Below are 27,798 nucleotides of genomic sequence, written 5' to 3' on the forward strand. Positions count from 1 at the left end.
CATTTTTTTGCAGAGATTAAGCAATACTCAAAGAGTATCGATCATCAAACATCCATTTTTAGTTGTCAAAACCCACCCACTATCTGTTGTAAACAACAAGAGATATTTTGAGAGAAAAATAGAGGATGGCAGAAAAAAAAATGTCCCTGCATTACATTAAGCTTTCAACCTCACTCAGATGCACTTAAAATAATTAGGAGTCACACAGAGAATCTATTGTAGATATTTTCAAAAGAATTGACCACTAATTTTTAATCCGCCATTACAGCAAGAAAGTCATTTCTAATGAAACCCATAACATCTGTAGCTATATTAAATATGTAAATATATTAAAATATATTTCCTACCAGCAAGAAGAAAACTTTGCACTTCTATAAACACAGTGCAGGGGACAGAATATAGTCTGCAACTGCCGCAAGGTTTTATGATTGAAAGGTCATTAAATTCTGTGTTTGGATTTATCCAAGTGAACAACTGTCTATAATATTCTAAAAAATAAATCCTGCCCTCAAAATGTCAGTGCAATACTTGAACGATAAGTAGTGAAATGGTAGATATAAATGACTCTGGAACCTTTGTAGCTATATACATAGAAAAAGAATTAAGGCTTATTTTAATTTAATATAAGTCATTTAAATTGTGTTTATTAGAAACATGTTCTTCTGGCAGATTTGAAAAATGTACAGAAGATGTTTTAGACAGCTAGCTGCTTTAAACACAACGGTTTGTTTTTGCTTTATTTATCTGTTGTAGTGTTTGCCTGCCTTCTGCAGACAAAATCATAAACAGTGCAAAAAAACTGTAGTACCCTGAGGTGAAAAGTGTGGAAATAGATTAATAATCTTCTGCACCATAGCTAAACTCATCAGAAACTTTTCTTGATGGGGGAGGAGAGGAGAAAACAAGAAACTGGAGTCTGATGTGATTATTCTAACTAAATGGTGAGCTGTGTGTACTACATATGGTACAGGATCACTGGAAAGTAACTGTATTGGACACTTTGACCCATATGATTTCAAATCTTATTGTTTTGAAAACAGGGGCATATGTTTTCAATATAAATATAAACAGGGACTAAAGCCTCCATATTTCCACAACTAACTTTCTCAATCCTGGTTCCCATAGAAACAGAAGCCAACCAGAAATTCATAAAAGTCACAAAACGCTAGAACTGAGACCTGTAAGAGCTAATTTAATATCAGCACAGACCATATAGTCTTAAAGGGAAAAATTGCTTAAAGTAATTTAAAGTAATTAAAAAGGAGCATGCCTGTCGTGTATTCAGATTCTGATGATTCACTTATAAACTTAAAAGTAAAAAATAATGTGAACACAAATAATGGACTGCTAAAGCACTAAGAAAAATCACTTGGTGGCTGTTACTTAAGTTGCAAATTATTCTACTGCAATTTCATTAAAAGATCATAAATCATCCCGCTGTTTTGTCTGTAGCTGTTTCTTAATGTACCACTAAACCACACAACATAGCTGCATGCGCTACATGTCCATACATGGCTATCCATAAACTCTACTGATTAGATGAATTATATAAAATGTCAAAACTAATAATTATCCTGTTAGAATTATTTTGTATCCACGTATCCATTTTGTTTGCAACATAGTTGCATCCATTTTTATAACTAAATGCACTTCTAGCTGTAGGACTCATGGATGGCATATTGTTCCTATTTAAAGGGAGTGGGTGAAAAAATGTGGAATAAATGATGTCACTAGACGCAGTCTGCAGCTCTGTCAGGAGACAGACAGAAAAGGAGACGGGTTAACATGCATTCCTCAAGTTCCAAGTTGAGGAAATGACTGCCCTTTTACCCCATGGTGGCAGCATTACTGTATGCTGTACTACTGCTTCTTATCAGCAGGGACTGGGAAGCTCGTAAGGACTGATGGGTACACAGATTTGTCTGTTCTTCGCTCCATCTCGCAGGAAAACCTGCTTCAGACCTAAAACTGGAGCTCACTTTCAGCAGTACAACGATCAAGGCCCTAGATACAGTGGAATGGCTTAAAAATACGAACAAACTTGAATAAATGTTCTTGGGCTGCCTAAATCCCGACTTCTTTATTCCTATTGAGAATCTGTGAAAAGACTTGAAAACAGCAATTGCAATCCACAAGAGACCTGAGAGAGAACAGGCACATCTGATCAGAGGTCGACTTATCCAATACGACGTGCTGCTGTATTTGAGTTTTCAATACCTATACTATCATCATTATTCATTTTTCCTCTTTAGTATTTTTCTGACATTTACTATTACTTATCTCACCCTAATACTGTAAATCTTCCATTCAAGCTTCCATGTTTTGAATATAACAGAGTTAAAAACAAAACGTGTAGGCATCTGTAATCTACTGTATATATTGTACTGTAATCTACTGTATATATTGAGAACCACAACAAGTGGTATGGGTTGCTATACTGAGTTTTTAAGGTTTGTTATGTGTTATTGCAACCAAACTAGAATGAAAAAAAAAAATTCTCTGCAGCTGTTGTCAAGTAGTTTGGCTAAATTCCAACTTTATACTAAGTTTTTGGCATTTTCTAATACAGATCCAAGTGATTTCGATAAGGTATTTTAACTGTACTGCCAGAGAGAAGAAAGAAAAGGGGGGATTTTCAGATCAAACATACAGAAATGCAGAAACTCCCACAGGTTTTAGATTTTTACTTTTCTTGCTTCACACCTAAAAAACAATATGATACAAACGTTAGACTGGAGCTGCCCAAGTTCTCCTCATGAAATCTTAATCAGTTTCTATAAAACTGCAGGTATTTGTAAATCGAATAGTAATAATTGCACAAGGTCAGTCAGCATGGTGAATGAACAAAGGAAGGTCAGTATCTTTCCTTCCTTTCTCACATTTATTTAACTAGATGTCCTTGGTTGCTTAATTGCATTTGGCTATGCTACTTGAATCCTTATTGGCATGTGGCTCTAAATACCTTCCTTCATTTGTCAGCCGTTTTGACAAAATGATGATGGATGAATCCAAATGTTTTCATCTAGCAAGGCTAAAAGGATAACTGCTGCAGCTGTTTGCCATGTACAGTCACACAAAAAAGGTGTCATAACTCATCATTAACTCCTGTGTTACCATTGAACAAAGTAACGCAACTACAAAATAACTTTCACTGTTTAAAAACAGATATTAAAAGGCCTTGTAGTTTTCCCAGGTGGTTTTCATTTGATTTTGAGAGAAATCATCTTAAGAACCTTCTGTTTCACCTTCTTTCATGTAATTCAAATGTTTTTTAAATTAGTTAAAAATCAGTTACAAATGTACAAATGAAAACAAATGGAAGAATATCTTAAAAATATCTTCTTTGGAAAAAACAGCAAATCTAAAAATAAGGCTTACGGTACTTAAAAGAATTGTATATTTGTTTTATTGATTTATTTTAATATCTTATAATAGTATAAACCAAATCAAGTATGTTTTAACTTATTCAGTTAGGCTCCCTGCTTTATAACGATTCCTCTTTTTACTTGCTGTTTATGGGGACAGTAGCTTGAAACTGGGTTTAACTCCAATGAACATACTTTCATTTTCTATTAAATAAAAATCTTTATGCAAATACAGATCAAACCTGCCTTATAACTGCAACAAATACAACCCCGGGTCTGCTGGAAGACTCATGTTAGGAGTGTGCGTGGCCATCAGCAGAAGCTGCACTTCTCGGACGTGTTCTGCAGCAGGATACCGATGCTGTGCAATTCGGTCTCATTCCTCTCATGTAGCCTGAGCAAGCATGTCTGTTCACTGGTCTCTGAGCCATATTTATCACGTCAGACCACAAATGCTCAAAGGCTCATCCACATGTACTGCACATCTTCCGAACAGCCGTTGTGACATGAACATAATGACGTCCTGCTGGAATGTGGTCACATCAGGATAAACCCCAGGAAGGGCACCAGATACTCACGTCTTAGGACTTGATCAATGAAGCACCGTGCAGTCAGTCTGCCATCTCTACTTGTGGAGTCACTAAATACTCCCGCTCAGACCATGATACTTTAAATAAATACAGGACATGATCAATGAATGCAGACATAAGCTATCTTTTCTTACAATATAAAAGGACAAATCAAAAACAGATGATAATTTTCTTATGAAGAAAGCACAGCTTCCATTATTATCTACATTTTTCCGCTTGTCAAATGAATGCTGTCTGCATGCTGAATGGTTTAGAATGGAATGTGGTCAAGGCCAGACAGTGAACAAGAGAAACGAGAGGTGGGCACCTGGAAAAACATTCACAGAATACTGACACAGAGCTCCCCTGCTTACTGACAGATCGCTGGCTGTTGACATCACAGGCCTTGAGAACAACACATGTCGACAGCATGAATAAGACCAGCGTTCAGCACATGCAAAAATATACGTGTTCATAAATCCTCCTTTGTTTTTGCGGACTGTATTCAAAAATTGCCTGGAGAGCACCAGCAGGGATATCGAGTAAAGCAAGGAAACAAAAAAGCCAAAATCAATGAAGATCTTTTCAAATTAAATAAGCAAGCAAGTAACTGTACACTATTAAAATAGCATCAAATGTGGTTTTATCAGATTAAAACCTGCCATGTTAAGGCCTAAATTCGAAGAACACAAATTACTTACACCAATTCTAAATCCTTTTTCACTGATAACTACTATCAAATATCAGTGCCAATCAAATTGTTCAGGGCTACTGTTTTTATATACTCTATACATTTTTTATGCTGCAGCTAAAGTCTTAAGCTAATTAATGATTCAGAGGCCAACTGCTTAAAATCATTTGTTATTTTCCTGGATTTATTGAGTCCCTTCTCCAGCGCTCTGTGAGTGATAATTGCAACCCATCGCGCCTCAGTGTGTGCGCACACCTGAGCCAGGCCAACGCAGTCCCTGCCCTCTCCTTTTGCTTAAGCTGGCAAAATGCTCCACAGCTATGGAGGCCTTAGTGATATTCTAATGAGGATTAACACAAGGCATGAAACTAAATGAATACTAATCCCGCGTGACACATGACCTGAGATTCTGGATTGACATTACAATATACTCTCAGTGACATCAGGAGCGGCTCCAGAATATAACCTTGACACGGCCGACTTTCAACAGATTAACAATTTACTCAAAACCTGCTTCCGTGGGCTCTGTAAGTGAGGGACCTCATACATGCCTTAGTGGATCTCAGTGGAGATTTCTTTTTTAATTTAGTATCTCCCGAAGATTTGAGTAGACAGCTGAAAAACGGCCTTCTCCACAGACTGACCAACCCCTTATGAATTGAGCTCTGTACCACTGTGCAAACTACAGAAAAGGCTTTTCTGGAGGTTTCATCGTCAAAATGATGCTTTGCCCTTGTCAAACTGGTCTACAGCCGGCTATAGTGTTTTTAATTATGTACATTCTGCAGTTAAAGAGTTCTGTTCCATCACGGCAATAGATTTTCAAACGCGCAGTGCAGTCTGTCACAAACCATAACTGGCACCGAAGCCCCATGGTGCAGTAATCTGACAGAAATTATCTGGAATGGACTATTACAGATCCTACTGGGATTTTCTCAAGTCATGAACCTGAAAGTAGTTGCCCTTAACTTACTTTTCATTTAGTAAACTACAATTCACTTGGGTTTCTTACTTCTTACAGTAAACATTTCCTGTCAATAGTTTTTAAGCTGGCTTTTACATGCACCGTACTGCCAACTTTTTTTTAACTATGAGCTAAAAAGCAGCAGACGACATTAAAAAGCAGCAGGCATGCACAATTTGCTGTGGTCTTTTCTTTAATTGGATAAGCAAGGTGCCCCAGAGCAGTTTTTAGAAGATTATTTTGAAGATTCTTTCATAGAAGCCGCAACAAACACCTGAACAGATCGCCAGCATATTAAATGCATCAAAAAGAGAAAATTCTGGCATTCAGGGTGATTAAAATTACACAGCAAGGTAATATTTTTCTATATCTCATTACAGAAACATCCAAGTTTGACAAACCAATTAAGGTATTTCAAAACCAGCACCTCTTACAGTAATTGCAAGTAATGTATTGGCAAAATTGAACTCCATGTCTAATTCTTTCAACAATTTAGTTACTTATAGACGCATAGCATTTATGGTAAAAGACCTGGTCTATTTATTTCAAAATCATCACTTGCTCACTTAACTCTAAGGGTTAGGAAGCAATTCCATCTGATGATTTTGATGTCTATCTGGCTGGAAGACAAAATGTTCATAAACTGGTTGGAGCTGCCTTAAACAACTGTACACATTAAAGCTTTTATGCCGCGTTTAAATCTTAATATTTTCCTTATATAGAAGGCCTAATATTTAGCCTTGAGTTTTACTACAGGTGCTAGCTAGTAAATTCCATCGCCAAAGCCAGAGTTGGAGTCATGCCACAAGCCTGTCAATAAACGCAAGGTATGCACTTCACACAAAGCCCTCTCAGCTCCTTGGGTGGATGGGCTGAACGTGTTGCAGTAGTTAAACTAACAGTTCTGCAGCAGCTGTTGTCCCAAGGCCTCCCAAGTATGTCGCCATGAGAGACTATAAATAAAATCAGATAGGAACAAGCCTACCATCATGGGGCAAGACCTGCTGAACTTGGGACAGAACATTTGGCAAACACCCATAAGTACAAAATAAAGATTACAAAAAAGTGTAAGGCATTCGGCCCATCTAACATCTTCAATCATTAGGCACTAGAAACCCACGGTTTCTTGTTCCAAACACCAACAGCTGTGAAGCAGTGCCTTGTTTTTCTCCGTTTTAACTACAGATTTGTGCAGTTAGCACATGAGGGCACCTCACCCAAAGAACTTTAAATGAATCTTACTGCCATACAGTTAGTGCTCTAATTTAGACCCTCTAGGCCCTAGTTTACATTTCATTATCAGTTCCATAGTCTATAATAACTTGGTTCAGTTACATAGCCTTTTTATAGATGGATTATACTTAAACAATATAATTGCTCAAGCAATCTTCCAGTCAATTGGTATTATCCCTGTCCCAAACGACTGCTGGGAGAGTTTTGTTACATCATCTTGTTTCCTTAAGCACAACTGGCACAATACCATCAGGTCAAAGAGATTTTTACTAAGTGCTTCTCCCTTTTCCATGCTAATAGTATTTAATAACTTGTTTTCTGTGGTATGTTGTCAATTTCTTCCACTGTCAAGAGCTGTGCAATGCCTGTTCCCTCCTACACCCAGAGTTAAAGCAACATCTAAAGAAACAGATCACAATTTTATACACTAGCAATATCCTCATACACAATCCAAGACAGTTTATTACAAGAAATTTCTAAATCCCACCTCCGTTTTCTGTGAAAACTGATCAAAAAGCATCCCACATTAACTCTGTTATTCTCACATTTCCATGTGCAGATATGCAAATACGAAATATTTTATCACTATTTTACATTAACACTTTGGACTTAACCCAAAAGAGTATTGGAGAAAATGCTTTTAAAACAAATTGCTAGAAGGAAGACCTAACCTGCATATACTGTATAGCATTTCTGCTTGAACAGTGTTCCTCATTTTTTATCATGACAGCCTTACTTTCCCTTCCCTAAACCCTGAATGCATTACTCTTCCAGTTTGCCAATACAAGTCCTGGTTTTGACACTCCAAGCACTGAGACAGCAAAAATCAAAACCAACCACATGCCCACACACAGGAACACATTTCTGAATCAACATAGTACATACTGATTTTTTTTTACACAAGGTTTAGTTGAGGTCTTGCAGCCAAGCTAGAAAGTCATGAAGACAAAATGATTTGCCACAAATATAGCATGTGGACTGAAGGTTTTGATAAAGTATAGGTAAATTATTTAATGGAGGACATGAGTGACATACTACTAGACAACCTTTATGATTAACTGTACTGCCTAGAGTTCAAAGGACAGCAGACCTTGTGGACCAAGAAAATGAGTCAGCCTTAATAATACTGCTATGTCATGTATGGTCTCCTCCAAACTGATGATTCAACTTCACTCTTTGTCCCGTGACGCGTTGTTCCATCACTAGCCTCATTATGCAGTGCAATTGTACCTCCTTCACCTGATTACAAAATGTGTCACCTGGAAAAAAAGCCCTACAGTGATAACTTCAACAAAGGATTTTCTCTAACAGTGCAATTAAGAACCATAAAGCACCAAGCCATACAACGGTATTTTGAAGGTGAAATTTGAAAGGGGAAAGCAATCAATATTTTTATAATAAAGCACACAAAGGAGAATAATTTCTTCAGATGACTCCCTTTTTAAGTATGCAGTTACTCCAAAGAACTACAGAGAATCTAGAAAGTTACTTCATGCATTCAGTTCTATGGGATTCCAGAGCTAGAACAAATTATCCAGCAGAATCAAATATCTTTGCACGCCGTAGCAAATGTATTCCAGGGCCAGCCACTTTAATCCTTCTGAAATAAATACTACATGAGGGCAAGAGACATTAGATGTTTCTGTTACATATTGCAGAGCAAAAAGTCAATGATGATGTGTGTGATGCCCGCTGGCAACACGCTGTTAAACCTCTGGAAATATAACAAGCACGACTCCATGAGCACACATATTGCAAACTTTAGCTGTGAGCAGCAGAGCTCTTGACAGTTAGCTAGGGTTTTCTAAATGCACTCTGTAAAGACGGAATAGCATTATGCAGTACTCAAAGAATTGTTCATATTAATAGCTGCAAGTGACAAGTTCACAGCACCATGTTAAATCAGGACTATTTAAACGCTTACATTCTCATTACTTATGAATGAAATACAAATGTTTTACCTTGTGGTTTCAGCATTTCCTTCTATTCAAAGCAGAAACTTAACACTTCCTATGCTAAACAAAACCTGTAGCCTAGGTCATTTTAATAATACCACTTAGGTACTTTTTAATGTAACTGTAAACTTAACATTTATTTGTGCATGTACATTTTATAAACTGTTGTTGGATGGAAGATCCATTGGCTTACTCACCCGGTCTTTATCATCAGCAACATCGCACAAGACATCGTCAAGATCTAGTATGCCTCCATCACCATGTTCCAAACGATGGACTTGTAACCAGTATCCTGGATCCTGAAGAAAACAAAAGTTCATCTTAAGAAATCCAGTAATAATAATAATATAATTAATTAATCATAATTGCTTACACTTATATAGCACTTTTCTGGACACTCCACTCAAAGCGCTTTACAGGGAAGGGGGACCCCCCCTCCACCACCACCAGTGCGCAGCCCCACCTGCAAATTTATTCCTATTCTTTCCACATCATCCTATTCTTTCCATAGGATCGTTTGTGCATATAATGGGATGTAAAGACATCAGTTGTCCCTCCGCTCACACTGGCAGCAGTGTTACTCAGGTAATGCTCGGTCCCGTCAGAAGAGGGACCAGAGACATTTAAGGAAAATCGGTGTTACTGCTGTAAGTCGTACCGGGGAACAAAGATGTAACACTTCCCTCTGACCTAGTAGAGAAATTGAGGTAACTGACTTTTGATGACATGCTAAACCAAGATCCTGACTACTTAGTAATTAAAGATTCTTGGACACTGTTCCTATGAGTCAGGGTAGCTAAATCACACTTTGGGCTTATACAGTCTTACCACCTAATTGAAAACAAAACAAAAAATCATTTTATGCTGAAAACTTTAAGCAAACTTCTCCTTGAACCTATGAAAGAAGAGTATAGTAATTAACTGCCCCCATGAAACACAGAGCATATAGTAGCCCACATTATCTGGCTCAAGATGATATCAAATGAGTACAATTTCCTGTTACCTTAAACAAGCTTGTATCAAAAATGAAAATGAAACCATCTAAGCAGAGATATTTTTGCACATAATTGATCAATGCAGACTGATCAAGTTCAAACAGCTACATTAGTATCCACACAGTTCTTTACAGACTGACTGAACTGTTGCCAGTATAAAAACAATACTGCACAGCCTAAGAAGAGAAAGGCAGACTTTGCTAGTGTGGTGCCACAGGCAACCCTGGGCAAAACTAATCAACCTGTCAGTTCCTACAAGAGAAGCACCACACTGATATCTCGGTCACGTGGCGAAATGGAGCAGACAGCTCTTCGGCTGATGTCTAACAGCGCTGTCACTCTGCTCATCACTGAGCTGAAGACCCTGACATTCCTATCTATGGAAACCAGGACAGGAATGTGTCTGTTAACACACCGGTGGAATCACTCATAATGGGGAAGACGCATCAATCACAAGATAATTAGGACAAACTATTTATTGATCCTGATAATTAGGATCATTTTTCTTCTTCATAGTTTACAATGTGCTATAAAGGAAGTCAGTTCAAATTTTAAGTTTCAATGTACAAAATCTTCTGCCATTATTATTAGTTCGAAAGTTTCTTTCAAAAATTATACAAAGCAGACAACAAGGTTCTCTTATTGAAAACGTTCTGTGATGTATATACTGAATGTTTTATAACCACAAAAGCAACGTTGACAAGTTTGTAATGTAAACAAAGATGCATTTTTTTAAATTTTAGAGTGCTGTGTTACTTTTCTCTTTCAAATTGGTCTAGAAGGTCATTTCAGGCAAGATAAATGAAAACAAAGGGGGAATTAAGAGCAACTATAACTACAAGGTCAACAGTTTTGATTTAATGGTGATATTTGACAAGATATGAAAACGGCCTTAATCTTAAAAAACATCTGAAAGCCTCATTTGTGCCTGAATGTTTAATTGAGTATAAAATGTTTTTTTACCAGATCACAAGTTTTCTTGCTTTAGTACATATACAAGGACTCCCACTGTCATACTTAAAAGCAAACGGAACATTTATGAAATCAGCTTTTCTGCCTTTCATTAGGTTAAGAGCAATGCAAAAATTAATTGCATTTATATAATGCATTTTTTCCCCAAAGTATCCCAAAGCACATCACATATTGGAGGGAACCCCCTGTTAACACCAACAAAGCACGGCTCAAACCTATTTAACACATGGAAGTCATGTGCCAGAGGACCTACTGCCCAGCGGATCAGGTAGCGTAGTGAAATGAATTAAAGGCGGACTTTTTAGAGGCTATATTGTGTAAGACCAGAACAGAATTTAGCTAGGACACCAGGGTTGGTAACAATGCCATGGGATCTTTCATGAGCATGCATCGAGGACATTGGTATAAAGTCTCCATTCACCATACTGGGACATTGTTTTCTTTGAAAATTCTGGTCCAGATGGGTGAGTGCCTCCAACTGGCGCCCCAGTACCACACTGAGAAGCTACATGTTTTTTATAGGAGGTCTCCCACAGCAGTACTGACCTGGCCTGATCTTGCGTAGCTTTGGAGATCTAATGAGATCACATTGCAAAGTGGTAGCCTGCCGCTGCTTTCATCTCCATTGATATTCACCTCCAATTTGATTAATGCAGCCCTGCTTAACAACACATTAATCATTCTCACTACTGGCGTTAAAAATGGTGGGCCCCTCACCATGCCATGCACACTGAAGAAAACATATTGAAATATTCTAATTAGTCCTTACAGAAGCTTTATATAGACACAAGGATATTGTCAGAAGTATACATCTGCAGCCTGGCTCAATGGGCTTTGTCATATAAGTGAGACAGATAAAACAAAATAATTATGGTTCAAACCAAGTACAATGCAATGACAATCCGGTACCTTTCACATTAAATCTGATGATTCAGAAGTACACAATACGAACAGATTTCACCAGTAACTTTGGATATTTTCAGAAGCAGACTGAATGAAGACTTTCACTACAGGTCTGTGCAACATTAAATCCCAATCAAAAATTACAGCTAGGACATGTTCTTTAGGTGGAGAACATCATGCTGATCTCAGTAATGAGCATTAGCCTCTCACAGAGTGACAAAACACAGAGCAAAAAAGACATTCATAAACAGACTTCTAGAAACTAAACCAGATCCTGTACACAATAAGAAAACAAGACATGTCATTTTAAATTGCCATTCTTTTTTACCACATAACTTGCTTTGAAATTAAAATCCGATTTAGTCTTTAAAAACAATGTAATGAAAAGACTTACAGTAACACACATACATTACATCAAGTGTCAAGCCTCCAACAGACCAATATTCTGTAGGCTGCCAGTTATAGAAACTCTTACGTGAAAAATTGATATACTGTACCTTCTTTACTCAACTGCATGCAAACTCCCTGCAGTACACAAGCTAATCACCATATTTAAAAAAATGTACATGTGTAGGATATTTGTTTTTGCCTTCAGTGTTTGGAAATTATAATTATTATAATATTATAATAATTCATTTCTTCATTAATCAAATTAATTCATTTGCTGTTAATTCTTCAAGGGCCAATTTTAAGCCCCTAAAAATAGCAGAAAATATTACCACACCTACAGTATATGGGCATAAACAAGAACTGTGGTTCACCAAGAAATTCCCCGACTAGTAACACCCAGCATTACTATCCAGAATGATTCCAGAGAATCACTAGCAATCCATGTATCCCTGTCAAAGTCAACCTGTTGAACTTCACTGGCATCACATTCACAGATATCTTCTTAATGGCCTCCAATTCATTTCTCAGAAAAGATGATGTTCTCGCATTAATTCATATTAATTTAATACTTATTGCCACGTCAACAAAGCTGATTGGAATTTGTCCCAGTGCAGCCCTGATACAAACAACAAAAAACATACTTCACTTTTACATACACAGTACATATTAGTCAAAGTCTGTTCCACTTACATTTACTGCCATAAAATAATTGCAATACCCAAGGTCTACATACTGAGGTACCTGATGGTCTTTAGATGGGTACGAAAATTATATACAAGTGTCTCATTGCTTCCCGATTAACTCCAAATTTCCTCAGCTCTTTGATGGGCTTTCTTCATGATGGGAACTTCCCACTTCAGTGCCAAGAATCGGCAGATAGTCGTGCCAAGAATCTCAAAGGTGTCCACTCCCTCCACAGACTAGCCATTAATGACAAGTGGCGGTAGATCACCTCCACCCTTGTGAAAGTCCACCACAGCTCTTTGGTCTTACCAATGTCAAGCTCCAAATTATTCTCATTATACCACTTGGCCGGAGCACTGACATCACTTCTATGTGCTGTTTCGTCACTGTTAGTCAGTAAACCTACTAATGTTGTGTCATCTGCGAATTTTATTATATTCACAGACATTAATGTATAACGAATAAAGGGGTGGTGACAGTACACAGCCTTGGAGGGCACCAGTATACAGATTCATAGACTTAGAAAGCATGTCACCCATCTTCACCACCTGCTTCCTGTCAGACAGCAAATCTAGGAACCAACGGCCCAATGACTAACTGATGCCCAGCCCCTGAAGTTTATCAAACAGCTTTAGAGGAATAATTGTATTAAATGCTGATCTGTAGTTGATGAACAGGACCCATGCATAGGCAGCAGGTGGCTAGAGGGGCTATAGGATGGAATGAAGGGAAAAAGAAATGGCACCCATCCTTCCGAAGCACAATGTCAGAGATGGTCAAGGCAAGAACCAGCAGTAACTACGTTTATACCCAGAGGAGGCATTTTGGCCCAGCTAGCTCATTTGATAGTAAATCGATAACTGTTCCAAGGATCTTCAAGCCATTTCTTGAAAGAAGCCAGGTTATTAGCTTGAACGACATGGCTGGGTTGCTTGATCCACACTCCCACAACCTATCGAAGCTTGAAACGTTCCCTTAAACAAAAGGAGTGTCAAAGAGTTTTTAACAGGCTCTGTACAGCAGCCATTAAACATCTCACTACCTGTTCCCAAATTTTCTGCTGCATGTGCAGCTACTAAGTTTAGATTAAGTATTAATCAACTCAGTCACTTACATCATCAAGTGGCGTGATTTGAGAAGACGACACGACTGCAAACAAAAAGTAATCAGCCTGCGAGACTTCTTTTTCTCATCCGTTGATTTGGACTATGTAATAAAACAGGCCAGCCAACCGCAACACTCATTAGTTACATCAGTACCACATCAGAGTTTCTTCACCCTGGGGCTTGAGCAGGAGGAAAACAAACAGCTCGCAACAATCTACATGCTTTTTTATTCAAGTAGAGGTAGCACTGGATAAGACCATGGCAAGATGCACACATTGCAACCTGTTTATTTCAGCTGCTCAAGAAAAATCCAATGGATTGCTTTTACTGTTCAAGCAGTAAGTCACCTTCACAACTAAACCCACATCTTTCTAAAATGTCATACGTCACTTCTTTTCCCCCAACAAAAATTCATTCAAGAAATAGATTTTGGGGAGCTCCGCTCACACAAAAGGCCAATATACATACATACATTTAAAGACCCGTTAGTTAGGACCAGATTTAATGTCTCATCCAGATATTCCACAGACATGAATCGGGCTGTCATTTCGATTGGCCTGATATCACAATTTTCTCAAGTTAACCGTCTTGTTGCTAGCACTATGTCAACCAGGTTTGGAGTTGACCAGCTAATCACTGTTTGACCAAGGCAAATTTCACAACTGGGAAAGAAAGATGTTAAACAGGGAAACTGAGGCAAAACGCTACAAAAACCAAAACATTGACAGACATTGAATGTTCCTTATGTGGTAGGGACACAACTAAAAACAGTTGAGTGGTTTTACTTAGCCTCTTGAAGATGTAGGACAAGTCACAAAACCATCATATACAAAAGCAAAACTAGTCTTCAGTTGGGTAGAAATTAATTATCACAGAAAAGTCATATGAAAGAGTTATGGCTGGAGCTTACTTCATTTTATTTAGCTATTAATGAGCACGATACAAAAGTGTTAATTCTTTCCCCAAAACTAAAAATAATATATAAAATAAAAATACTTATATTCTAAATGCACCACAGACTTAAATGTAAGGCTTTGAACTTTGGATGTTTTGCTAAATGAACTCCTGCTAAAGAACTTAAAACCACGTCTCATCTAAGCATTAATAAACCCAGTCATTGTGTTCATGTGCCAAAGAAGCTGCTACTGGTCAAAGCACACAACAGAAACATGTGCTCACCTTTTGGACAGATACACTGAGAACAAATGGCTGATGAATTACTTTTGGATCTGGAGTAAACCCAAGAAAGACACACGACCAGTTGCACGGTCATCATGACAGCACAGAGAACTTAAATCCAACTAATTAAATATAAGCACAACTTTAAATTAAGTAAACAAAACGAGCCCTATACTGTTCTTCTGTTGTGACTGCACAGAAACCCAGCACCCAGAAAATGAACTCTTACAATACGTTTTCATCTGGATAGACATGTTTTGCATTCTGCCATGAACCAGAAAATACCAAAAATGGCACGATATAATTTGAAGGCTCATTCAATTTTTTTTCCTAAATACACATTCTGTGTAGCTAAAATGTTTGCTCACAGTAAGTTAATCTTCTTAGAGTGTTTGTAAGTCACAACAGTAATATTTACTGCAGGAGGCTAAAGCTACTTTATAACGTATCGAGGGACAGAATCATACATGCTAAGCTTGAATGGTGCAATCTCATCTTCACCAACAGCTTAGTCTATTTAAAAATTAAAGGAATCAATGCTTGCAATTTATTATTCATTATTTAAAATAAATCACCCTACTACAGAAGTGCACAAATGACTGCCATTTTTACTCAGCTCTTTTCATGATGACCTGGAGAAAATCAACAAATGAAGAAATAAAAGTTCTGTTTACCTCCACTACAGTATGTCATATTTCCATGGGAACATCTGACACACACTTCCATTAGAAATTCTAAATTCATCGCTTGTCCAATGTAGGAAAATGGTTCATCACATCTACATCTTTGTTCCGATGGTCGACATTATGCTAATATTTCATTTGAGTTTACCTACTACGCATTCTCTCTCTTAAGGTCTTATATATCTAATTGGACACTCCATAATTTGTTCAGTTTATTTTTCATGACAACTTGACAACTGAGAGCTCAGTCAGACCCTCAAGCTACTAAATGCCATACTGGTGTTGAAAGTCACATAGAATCGATCACTGTCTAAAAACAGGACCACCCATGAGTCAGACAGCCTTCTCCCCCAGTAGCCATGTCTTCTTAGATCAATACTGAAGCAAAGTAAAATACATGTCCCACCAGTGGCCATCAACCTGCTAAGGCCCAAGACAAATAAGACTGGGCTGAAAAACAAGAGGAATTATTTTGGTCTTAACCAGGAAGAGCTCTGGGTGGTCTGTGGAGAAATCGTCAATAGGCTTAACCACTCACATCCTGCTAAGAAGCAAACATGCATTTTAAATGAGTGAATCAAAGGGCCAGAAATAACATTCTAAATATCAGTACAACACCTAATTTGCATCAGTTAATTAAAAAAAAAGGACTTGATAAATTGTTGCATTGCCTTCTCAGCTACTACACATAAAAACGATCTGTTTGTAGATAGTTTTGTTCATAAATAATTTGCATTTTCCCCTAAATAAAGAACTAGGATAACAGCACTGTTTATTAAGTCAGCTCTTAATATACTATTATTGCTTCAGAGAGTTGTTTTTGGGACACTTCACAACCTGCTTACACAAAACTGTGACTCATCTTGGGCATGTACCAACCAAGCACTGAATAATCAAATACAAATCCTGGCAGGGTTCAAGACTTCCAAGCTATACTTTTCCCATTCATTGTGAAGCTAAGGAGATTTTTATGAACTCACTGTCTTTGTCTAAGATCGCTCCATGCTCCTAAAAAGAGTATGTTTTTGTTTAATCGTGAAAATGGAGACTTGTTTGTACCAACATAAAGCTTTCCTCAAACTTGAGAAAAGCAGTCATCGTCAGTAATGGTATAATTACACTTCAGCATGCATCATTCAAATTTCAATTCTCCTGCTCTGTTAATTGAAAGAGAAAGAGCAGAGATCGTTCATTTCCCTAACAGGAGAGGCTCAAATGTTGTTCAGCAGGAAAGGAAGAGTAATGTGACCCCTTAATTTACTGTTCCTATTCCAGACCACTAGACATCCTTCTGTTTCACAACTGAATCCCTTTCTCTTCAGATGCAATGACAGGAATAGAGAGATACGAAAACATTTTGTTTTAAGAACTGTTTAAAACAGTAACCAAACAGACAACCTTTATATAAGTGCCTGAAGGGGACAACACTGAAAAATGAAAGACAGAATTTACAGTATTATAATGAAGTGCTGAAAGAAGACCGAGCAGTACAAAAGATGACATATAGCAACTGTCATCTGTTGTGATATGATGCGGTCCCTTTATTGTGAAATTGTGGAAGATCAGTTGATAAGTGATACACCATGGCAACTGACAAAAACAGAAGGCCAAGAGATTTAAAAAAACTGACAAACGATGACCTTCTGTGAAGAGAGCTGCCATACTTCGTGGCCATATGACGTGCAGGTGCTTCAATCATAATGAAAGCTTAACAGGAGTCTGCTGTGTTTCCCTGTTTTTAAGAATGGTCATATGGAAAAGAAACTACTGTGTCAAACTTCTCCTTCCTTCAACCATCTTGCCAATGGCACATACATCTGGCCTGGTGCTGGTGTGCAAGAACCAACTTCTCTACAGCGTCTGCATGGTACCCATGAAGTTTTAAAGTAATACTAAACTATATGCTGCATGTGCATTTCGCGCTCTAGGCATACAGTACTTCTGAATATTTACACTGACTTCCAGCCGATATGTATGCACAGAATTATTTTCCAGTTTCTCATTACAATTGCTTTCATTGTGAAGCACTTTCTACCTCAAAGGATTGGGCGAAAAATTTAGAAACTTCATCCATTCATTTTCTAACCACCTCTTTCAACTGAGGGTCGCAGGGGAGCCAGAGCCTATCCCTGACACACCTAGGTAAAGTTTTCCCCAGACACCAATTAACTTACCAGTATGTTTTTTAGATTGTGGAAGGAAACCCATACGAACATATGGAGAAAGCACCCTAGGTTTTATACCACTGGGAATGTAACCCAGTGCCCCAGTGCAGCGAGCCAGCAGTGCTAACAACTGTGCTCCGTGCTGCTGTGCTCTCTCCGTGAGAGATTACTTCATTGAATTTAAAAGGGAGAGTAGAATTCCACTCTGGATTTGTAAAATCCCAGATTGTACAAGAAAAAGGACTGCAAAATATCATCTTATCCGAAGGACCAGGTTTTCCTCAGAGCAACACACCACTACTGCCTGAGCCCAACCTTGAATGACTTCTGAAATCTGATCAGATCAGGTTACAAGGTGTTGTAACATCGCTAGTCTAGTACCTCTTCAGATCACTAATTCATCTATGAATTGGCTTCATTACTCTGTTCTCCTCCCCACATGTACGGTGCACTATGGCTGCCGTCACATCATCCAGGTAGATACTACACACTGGTGGTTGTGGATGGGAGTCCCCATTACCTGTAAAGCCCTTTGAGTGGAGTGTCCAGAAAAGCGCTATATAAGTGCAAGCAATTATTATCAAGAACTGACCTTTTCAAAGAGCAGTACACATAGAACAAAATGCTGTGATAACTATTTCTCCAGTAGAAGGTCCAAACAAGGCAAAGGTTCTAACTAGATGTAAAATGTTCATGCTTGAAGATATAAACATAACCTGAACAGAAGGAGGAGAGAGGCACTTGCATGACCTTTTATTAATTATCAAGTAGCTCTGCTTGCATGCATGGGCTTGTTTCAATTTAGACACAGCTTTGCAGAAACTAGTCTACAGTAGTTCTTCCTCCAGTTCAAATCGGTTTTCTGACTGCCTATAATTCAACCAAATAAGGCACCTTGGTGTTATACCTCACTATCCAAACTGTTCTGATCATTTCTCAAACAAGTAATGAAATTACCTCAGAATTCACAATGACTAAAACAAATGCAGTCACTGATATGCACGTTAAAACAGGCTTCACTCCATCAAACTCTTATTGCTTCATCTTTGTCTGCCATTTTCTTTAAAAATAGTCATAAAAAGCAACTGATAAACAACGTGCTAAAGTGGTATATCTGTAATTTATTGTGTCAATGTCCAAGTAAAAGGCTCTGCACTTCACTCCACCTGCAGGTATAGTTCCCTTGACCCAGGCAAGTAAGACTGCCTGGGGACTAAGGAAACTGGGACTGAGCCTTTGAGAGGGGATGACAGAAACTCAGACTGAACTACAACCTCAATTATATAGAGGATAACTGTAGTGTGTATCTGCTGCCTTCCCATCCGCGGCTGATTTGCCGTGCTGTATCTGTTGATCTATGCCACCCATCTTTTGTTGATCAACTGGTGTTGCATGTATTTGGTGATGTGCCATCTTTCTGCACACGTGTGAGCCCTTTACTGTGACTTATTCTTCGTGTTCTTGAGTCTCGCACAGAAAGAGCTCCTAATAAACAGCAATAACTGCTGACAGAGGCAGCTAAAGATCTCCATAGATCTCTATAGCACCACAATATTACAAATAGTGGAGAAATTAATTTGTTATTGGGAAAGGTTTTAACTTGTTACCAGTCAATTGTATGATGTCTACTACTGTTTTACACTGTTAGATGTTTACTGTAACAAGTAAATTTACTTATCCAGGACAAAATGGTTGTCAATCCTCCATGTAATAATTAGGAGTTTCTCACGAATTTATGGATACAGTTCTAACGTTAAGGAATGTTGGAGAATTTTAGCACTTTTGGCTAAGCATTATGGTAGCACAGTCACATAACCAACATTTCTATGTGACTGTGCCACAAACTATTTAATATGCAGATAGGCCAGAAGCACATGTCCGAAATTACCTGTCAGTTTTTTCAAAGTCACAAGGAAGTAATCACAACCTTTCACGGAAAGATATAAAATGTACCTCATAATTAACAATTTTTCAATATTTTCATGATCAATTCCAAGTAAGGCCTCAAAAATAACGGATATGAAATTAGCACAAGCCAGTTACAAACAGACTCCATGTAAATGTTCAGCTTTCAGCTGCCATCCTCGTATTAGGTTTCCTAATCTTTTTCCTGCGATTCTTTATTGCAGCTGTCACTTTGTCACTTTCTATTACGGTCTTCACTGAACTACCCTCTCCCTAAAGAATTAAATATCAAGTCCCCAGCTGTGTTCGATCTCTGTGCATCCTTTTAGTAAAACACATTCCCCCTTAAATTAGATCAAACTTGTATTTACTTAACTTCCAAAAAGCTCATATTAACTCAGTTTCGTAAAAAATAATTTAGTTCAACTGTCAACTTTGGTCACTGAATGTGCAAGTACTGCTGAGGCCTGTGCCGTTTTCTACAGGTGATCATTAACCAAGAAAAGCCAACCAGGAAAGTTTGGGGATGAAAATCTCATCCCCCCCCCCCCCCTCCAATTCAAGCAATTCCAGAGCAACAATATCTTTATTATAAAGTAGGGGGACAAAATGGTACACAATGTTTTAAATGAGGCTACAAATGCACTGTATAATTTTAACAAAAGACCCCTTGAATTAAATTATGCACATTTATATGTTTTATATCTATCCTAACTGACTTTCTTTGCTTTATTGCTTTATTAATATAATTGTGTCTATATGAAAAAGACATAAGTAGCTCCTTTTAGCTCAGGGTTTCCATCTTGTATCAGTAATGTTACATAAACTAAATGTCATCTGCCAGGTGTTTGCCAGTCTTGATGCTCATCTTGAGGAAACACGTGTATCAGTTGGGAAGCTGGTTGGAACAGATGTCTGTTTTGGGTTTGTTTTGCACCTTCCGGTCCTGAAATCATTCTTAAGATAGGGAGGAAAATTGCTGGTTCCCACTGCCAGGAATCCCAGGCTTGGCTAACAATGGGCATTCCAGAATAAAAATTATCCAAAACATACATGCAAATCAACCACATACAAAATGCCATCTCAATCTCGAGACCTCAGCCTAATCAAACATTTGTGAACTTGAGAAGGTTTCCGTACAAAATCAGAAACCAGAAGACCTAGAGCAATTTGCCTGAGGGAATGGTCAGAAATCCCCCTGAGAGGTGCCAGAACCCCACAGCACACAACAGGAGATGTCTTCTCAGTATAATCCCTGCCAGGGCAGGATTTACAAAATTACCAATTACAGGGGTGTGAATAAATGTACTCCAGAAAATATAAGGGTCACTTTTGACAAATATGATTTTGGGCAATGCAATAAGATTACAGCATGACAGGTTTTGAAGCTTTCAGGATATAATAAAGTATTTGTTGATTGGATATTGCATGTTTTTGGTCTTATTTCATCAGGACTATGGATACTTATTGTAAATAGCAAATATGGAACCTTTGAAGATACCGCCTTCATATTCATCAACATCTCAAAACCAGGCTAACAGAATGACACTGAAAATGATATTAACATGGCTTGAGAATTCTGCCTAAAAATATTTTAATCCATAATATGCCACAGGACCTTTCACTGAAAGACATCTGCTGGTTAAGACATCTCTATAAGTACAGAAAAGTTAATTAAGCACCTGGGTTAAGGCAACGACTGAGGCTTTACAAAGATGTGGTTTCAACAGAAGCATCCACAGCTAAAAAGCAATAAACTCACTTAACCACAGAAATCTTATCTGGCTTGGTGTCTGCTTCAAAAATCAATTAAAAAAATTAAAAATGATGATATTCTACATGCACACAAACCATGATTGCTGCAATCATCTGTATGTAGTAAATATATTTGGCAGATTCGTTATTACAAGTTTTAAACTTTAATTAGTATTATGATGATTACTCACTATTTCTCAGGAAAATATTAAACACCCAGCAACATAGGCTCCGACAGCTACTACCTTAAAATCAATAGACAGTGGCAAAAGATGCCTCTCCAACAAATTAAAGTCTGCTCTCTTCCTGCACACTTCAGGGACAATGCTTGCCTGTTAATTCGGGGCATTATAATTAAAATGAAAAGGGGAAAATTTAATTGGACTTCCTCAGTTGCAATTTTAGAAATGCCCTGAGGACACAAGAAGAGGAAATGGAAATTTGTTTGCATCAAGAATGTAACGCATGAAAAGCTAAAACCGAAATTCAGCCACAGATATTGGACTTTCAAATAATATCCCAGATTCAACCCCCAAGTTATTTGCCAGTGCAGCATTTAGACAGCAACCATTAACTCTGAAGCCTGAACTTGTACATAACATGCAATTCTAAAACCACAAGGCAATTTTTGTGTACACGGTCCAAAGTAGACCGTCTCCATAGCCAGAAGAGTGTTCTCTGTTTTTCAGGAAGGAGGTAGTCTACTAAAGTAGGTTTTAGATTTCTGTATTTTTGCCCAACATCAACATTAATTTATTTTACAAAGGTTTTATCTAAAGACTTGCCACAAAAATATTTATGAAATCCAACACTAGTGGACTACTTATATATAGGAATACACAAGATCAGGTTTTGTGGTTTTTACTTTAAAAAGAGAGCACAGAGCCTTTGAAAAGTCTTATACCAGCACGGAATGTACTTAAATTTCATACAGCACACTCACTGATCCAGTAACATTAAGCACCTGCTCTCGCATAAACCCTTTCAAAAACACCCTTCTGAAACACGCCTGACAAAACTTGCTAGTAATGTTCAGTGCCAAAGGATGTTAAACAGATGCAGAAGCCATTTCAATGAAGAATCCTTGTGACTGCTTTCATTAATGACATATAATGAGATACCCACTAATAATTTTTGAAGTACAGGTATGTTATATTATTTAGACGATGACATTCAGAAACTCCTAGCAAGCTTCTAACCAAAGTGATAGCGTGGGAATATAACAAAGTAATCCATGGACTGCAAATACACTGAAGCTTAGATGTAGCCAATAATAACTGGCAAAATGAAATTTCAGGAGTCCTAAAAGACAGATATTAAACTTGCTTAGTACCTACAAAGCACCACTTGATGGTACTGAAAACAAATGTACAAAAAATGGGCTGATACACCACTAACAACACAGATGCACAGCGAGAAGGAAGCATGTTCTTCAGTGTTAAAAACGTCTCTCTATTAATTCAGGTAAGAAAAAAACAGTTAAGCAAGAGATGGTGGCATTGATTCTGCAGGTAAACCTTTTAAAGTAGTCTCCAAGTCTGTGAAAAAATAAAGATATGCTACGCCTTCCTATGTTTTGAATTATACCTTCAGTGTGGCACGACAGACCAGAGGCAGAACCCCAACAAATTAAGCTTTAAGTTCTTTTTCTTCTTAGCCTTTAAGTGAACTTGTCTATGTGCAGACCACACACTCTTAATAGTCCTACCGACTGCATTTCTGCATTTACTGTGACATATAAAGAGATTTTAATGCAGTACTAATCCTGCTGGGGGTTTATTGCTAAACCTCTCTACTTTGATGAATATAGACCTTCACCATTTGCACATACATACACAGCAGTTGTGTTTGGACAAACTGCAAGCTCTTACTGGCACTGTGCTGCATGCCAACTTCCCTTTGGATATTGTGGTCATTAAGGAAGAAATTCACATTCCAAAGCCACAGGGAACTACAAGGACTTCACTCACTTCCTGTATTACAAACCTCTGTGACCACTGTCAAGGCCACTCACTTTCACTTGCCTAAAAGATTAATATAAATGAAGTTACAAACCTTCTGACTGCATACATTTAGGAGCAGTTACAGACAAGAGGAGATCATTTGGCCTCTCTAGCCCATTTGGTTGCAAGTAACCAAAATATTCAAGATTCTCGTGCAGCTACTTCTTAAGGTCAGGGCAGCAGCTTCAACAACATGGCTAGAATAGCTCATTCCTGACCCACACTCCTGTGTGTAAAAAGGTGCCCCTTGATCTGTTTCAAATGCACTTCCATCTGTGTCCTGTGGTTTGTGTTTCACTGTTCATTCTGAAGTAGTCCAGCGTATTGACTTTGTCAGTGCCCTTAGAGATTCTAAATATACGATCCAGGCCACCTCATAGTCTTCTCTTCTCAAGACAAAGAAAGGTCAGGTCGTCAGACTGTATGCATTCCCGAGCCTAAAGGAGTGACCTAGTCATTCACCTCTGGATGGAATCCAGAGCAGCTCTGTCTTCTCTTGCAACACCAGAACTGGTGTGGAAGGAAAGTCAAGAAACGAGCCGTACAAGCCAAGCAACTTGTGTGTACTAGAGTACACTTCTGAATGGACATTTGCGCAATGTAAAGTTGCACTTCCAATTGTTTGCTGATGTTAGGGTTTGTGCTCCTTTTTGGTTTTGACTTCTGCTGACAAAGCATTCTAAAAAAGAATGAGAAAGTGGCTATTCACACATTACAAAAGCTAAAGGAGATTTAACAGACTTTGACAAATACCTGTTATACCAGGGTACTTAAGACATGCTGAACAAAGCAATACTTGTTAATCAATGGACCACTTGGGATGTAACATGAATGCGTTTGATTCCTAGAATATTTAAAGTTGCAAACGTAATTAGTGTTTTTAGGATTATATTAAATAAATGTGTAACATTTAACATTATTAAAGACAGAACTAATTCCAAATGAGCCTGACAGGTTGTTCTTGTCTGTTCTAGTGCAGGTATGCTACTAACGCTCCAAAAAGCTCTGCAGTTGACAGGACTTCTTCGCAAACTATTTTAAAAAGGAACCTTGTTAAACAAAATCAGTCATTTTCATTTGCATATTTTTCATTAGTTTCACTAGTAACCGTGAGGTTTCATTCAAAGGCTAGCTGCCTGTAATTACACAAACCCAGTTCAAACTGTATTCGATGTTGTCTCTTCAAAGATGCGAAGAATGAAGAAAATTAACAACTGACAATAATACTAATCTAGGGAGCCTTTCGGATAATAAGCTGTCATTAGCTATTAGACCTTAGCGACAATGTAAGCCCACGCTGTTTTGGAGCTTCAGGCAAATGAATACTTAAATTATAAACCAAAAGGACACTGAAATATACTTAAATTTGCTTTTATTATTAGGATGCTATAAATTGTTCTTTTAAGTAATTAATTTAAATATTGAACACAAAAGGCATTTTAAAACACCAGCACCACGGCACAAGTATAATCAATACAATAGATCCTAGTCATATAATGGCTTAAATTTTTGAAAGATTCAGCCGTTGAGAGTCTTGCAGAGAGTATTACATGGCATACAAAGCAAGACCAAGAAAGGAACAAAATAAAACTGTGTGCAGCACGGCTCTAATTACAAATCGTCCCCAAAAAAGGCATCAAAATCCCTGCCAGTATGTGCCTCACCTCACCATCAGCAACTGTACAGCTCTTCTGTTCTACATACTGTATATTAACTTCACAACAGATTTACTGAGCATACATTTCTGTATTTGGCTTCTGCAAAACCTCACTCAGAGGGAGGAGATGTCCTTCGAAGCAAATGATCATCGCACACCAACCATCTCCCAAAGCTGCAATTACTCTGGCACACAATGATGCTATTATTTATTTGGCTTAAGTTTTTATTTAAGACAGTTTGCATTTCTGCCATTTAAGAACTAGTTATTTTATGGAAGCAATCCGAGTCAAGAAACTTCCTCAAGGGTAATAGAGCAGTGTCCCATCCAGAATTTGGTCCCACAACTTTCTAGGTCCGAGTCCAGACACCTAAGTACTACTCCACAGTACAGGCACCCTGATGTTACCACATTGGCCCACAGAAAAGCATGTGGTGTGACAGACATGGCCTAAGCCTGAAGTACAGAAATCAAGTCACTACAGAAAGTGCACCCAGTGCAAGAGTGATCAGGCAAGTGAAAACGCTTCTCTGTAGCACAGGGGTGCCCATCGCTGATCCTGGAGGGACTCAATCTAGTTATATTAAGGTCTTTCTCAATATTGGGAGCACATGTGAATTACTGAAGAATTGAATGAGCAATATCTTCATTTGCGAGAGCTTTAATCCTTGAGGGTAGAATGGCACTCAGACTCTGGTCCTAAATGATCTCTAAATTACTTAATTTAATAAGTTAACCTACTTAATTGAACACAACAAAACTGTTCCAAGTCCCAAGTCAATTGTTGGGGACTTCTGCAATAGTATAAGTCTCGTGTTATCAGAAACTCTTAGCCACAGATTAAAAACATTAGAGTAAGGAATGATTATACTGTAAATCTAACTCTACCTTAACAAACACAAATGTCTGTTGCATTACCAAAAGAATACTGCCTCGTAAGAGTTACAGTATGTCCCGTCGGTGTTATGATATCCTAAAGAGAATATAAAGCACTGTCTATTCAACCGCTAAAGAAAGTGTATGTCAATATGAAATAATTAACTGAAATCAACATCAGTATCTGCATTAATATAGCCCATCATTCAGATAATCTGGGAGCATACTGAAGGGAAGAACAATTAATTTTATTGCTGACATAAATGAATTGCAAATTAACACTTAAACAGTTCCAAGACATTTTTAAAAATTGATCAGCAATAAAGTTATGCAAAATATTGAGAGGAAAAATACTTGGTTACATGATATCCCCTCTATGTACAATTTAAAATGTATTATATACACAAGACAAAATTATGTTTGCAAACTAAGGATGACCTATCCTAATAATTATTAAAATTATTTTAAGCCTCCCAAGCATGCACATATTCTTAGGGGTTCCATTACTGGATGCCTAGAGCATAAATAGTCCATTGCATTCAAATATAATTGTGTGCCTTTGGCAATCAGAGTTATTCATACACTTAGTCATTTCATTTTACTGAAACCTCGAAGCCTTCTGCTACTGAATAAAGTTATACAATCACAAAACTATTTATAAAATGAAATAATAGAGAATGGACATTAATAAAGTTTGAGTTATTTATTCCATGGAAATGTGATCCTAAAATCTCTGGTCACGTACTCAAAGACCTTCAACTTCCTCAGTCTCAGTGACTGCTGATATTCACACTTCTATGCAAGCAATACTAAAGAAGGCAAAGTCCATGAAGCAGATTGGGGAGGTGTTCGGAAAATGCTCAGTTGATTGAGATTTTAATGAACTGTAGCACTGTATGACCTGGGAGTTTCCACTTACCACTGTTGGGGGAAAAAAAATGTGGAAATTAAATGTTGTGTTTTCCAGGAAAAACAATGAGCTGTTATTTTGTTTGCAACCCATCACAGAAGATCACGGTCTCTCATCTGCAAAGAAACTATAGCATTTTGGAAAGAACAGAATATCAAGGAAAACTACAACATGAAACACAGGGAAACAATGAATACAGGAGAGTTCCACAATCACATCTACTGTATGAAAAAAGAGAGGCTAAAAAGAATATTGGAAGAAAATGCAAATGGCGTGAAGCTAAGCTATCCTGTTGTGCACTTAGTGGGGGCTGCGCAAAAAATGTTTTCTGATGATGAGTTTATAAAATGCATGACTCTGGTGAAGGAGGAGATTTGTCTTAAAAAGAAAATCCGTCTTGGAATATAATCAATTAAACAACTGAATACATTGGTCATGTAAAAGTATATGACTGTGAGAAAGCTGCTATCTTTGGAAACTGTTCTGTGGCTGTAGTTGAAAACGATGACTTTCCAGTGCTCAGCTCCTGATTTGTATTTGTGGGACAGACGCAATATTTGAAATACAGTAATCCCTTGCTATGCAAGTTTCAGTTATACCTATTTTTTCCATTTACCGAGCTGTTTTTGACCCTTAGGTACTGGTCTCTCGTAAAGCTTTGTCAAGATTCACCTGCTTGGGCTCCAAGCATGCATAGCACTGCACCGTGAACAGTAGATAATCCTGACGTCTTAAGGTCAGGTTTTTGGTGTGGTTGAGGTCACATGCAAATGCAATCAACCTGCCTGAAACCCCCTATATTGCCAATAATAATAATTTTAAAAAACTATTTTATATA

The 27,798-nt window shown here is 37.8% G+C and overlaps 1 protein-coding gene across 7 annotated transcripts in view; it reads right to left on the minus strand.

Annotated features, from left to right (window-relative positions):
* The window catches only part of LOC148657083 (partitioning defective 3 homolog), a 429,232-nt gene that overhangs the window by 349,672 nt on the left and 51,762 nt on the right, over positions 1-27,798 (minus strand). For all 7 annotated transcript variants that reach the window (XM_088642914.1, XM_088642913.1, XM_088642916.1 and 4 more), the window contains exon 2: positions 8,975-9,076. In XM_088642914.1, coding sequence (XP_088499040.1) covers positions 8,975-9,076 — 102 coding nt within the window. The remainder of the gene's footprint in view (positions 1-8,974; positions 9,077-27,798) is intronic.

This window comes from Lepisosteus platostomus, chromosome 8 (assembly GCF_059453375.1).
Source record: "Lepisosteus platostomus isolate fLepPlt1 chromosome 8, fLepPlt1.hap1, whole genome shotgun sequence".
In the NCBI taxonomy this organism is placed as follows: domain Eukaryota; kingdom Metazoa; phylum Chordata; class Actinopteri; order Semionotiformes; family Lepisosteidae; genus Lepisosteus; species Lepisosteus platostomus.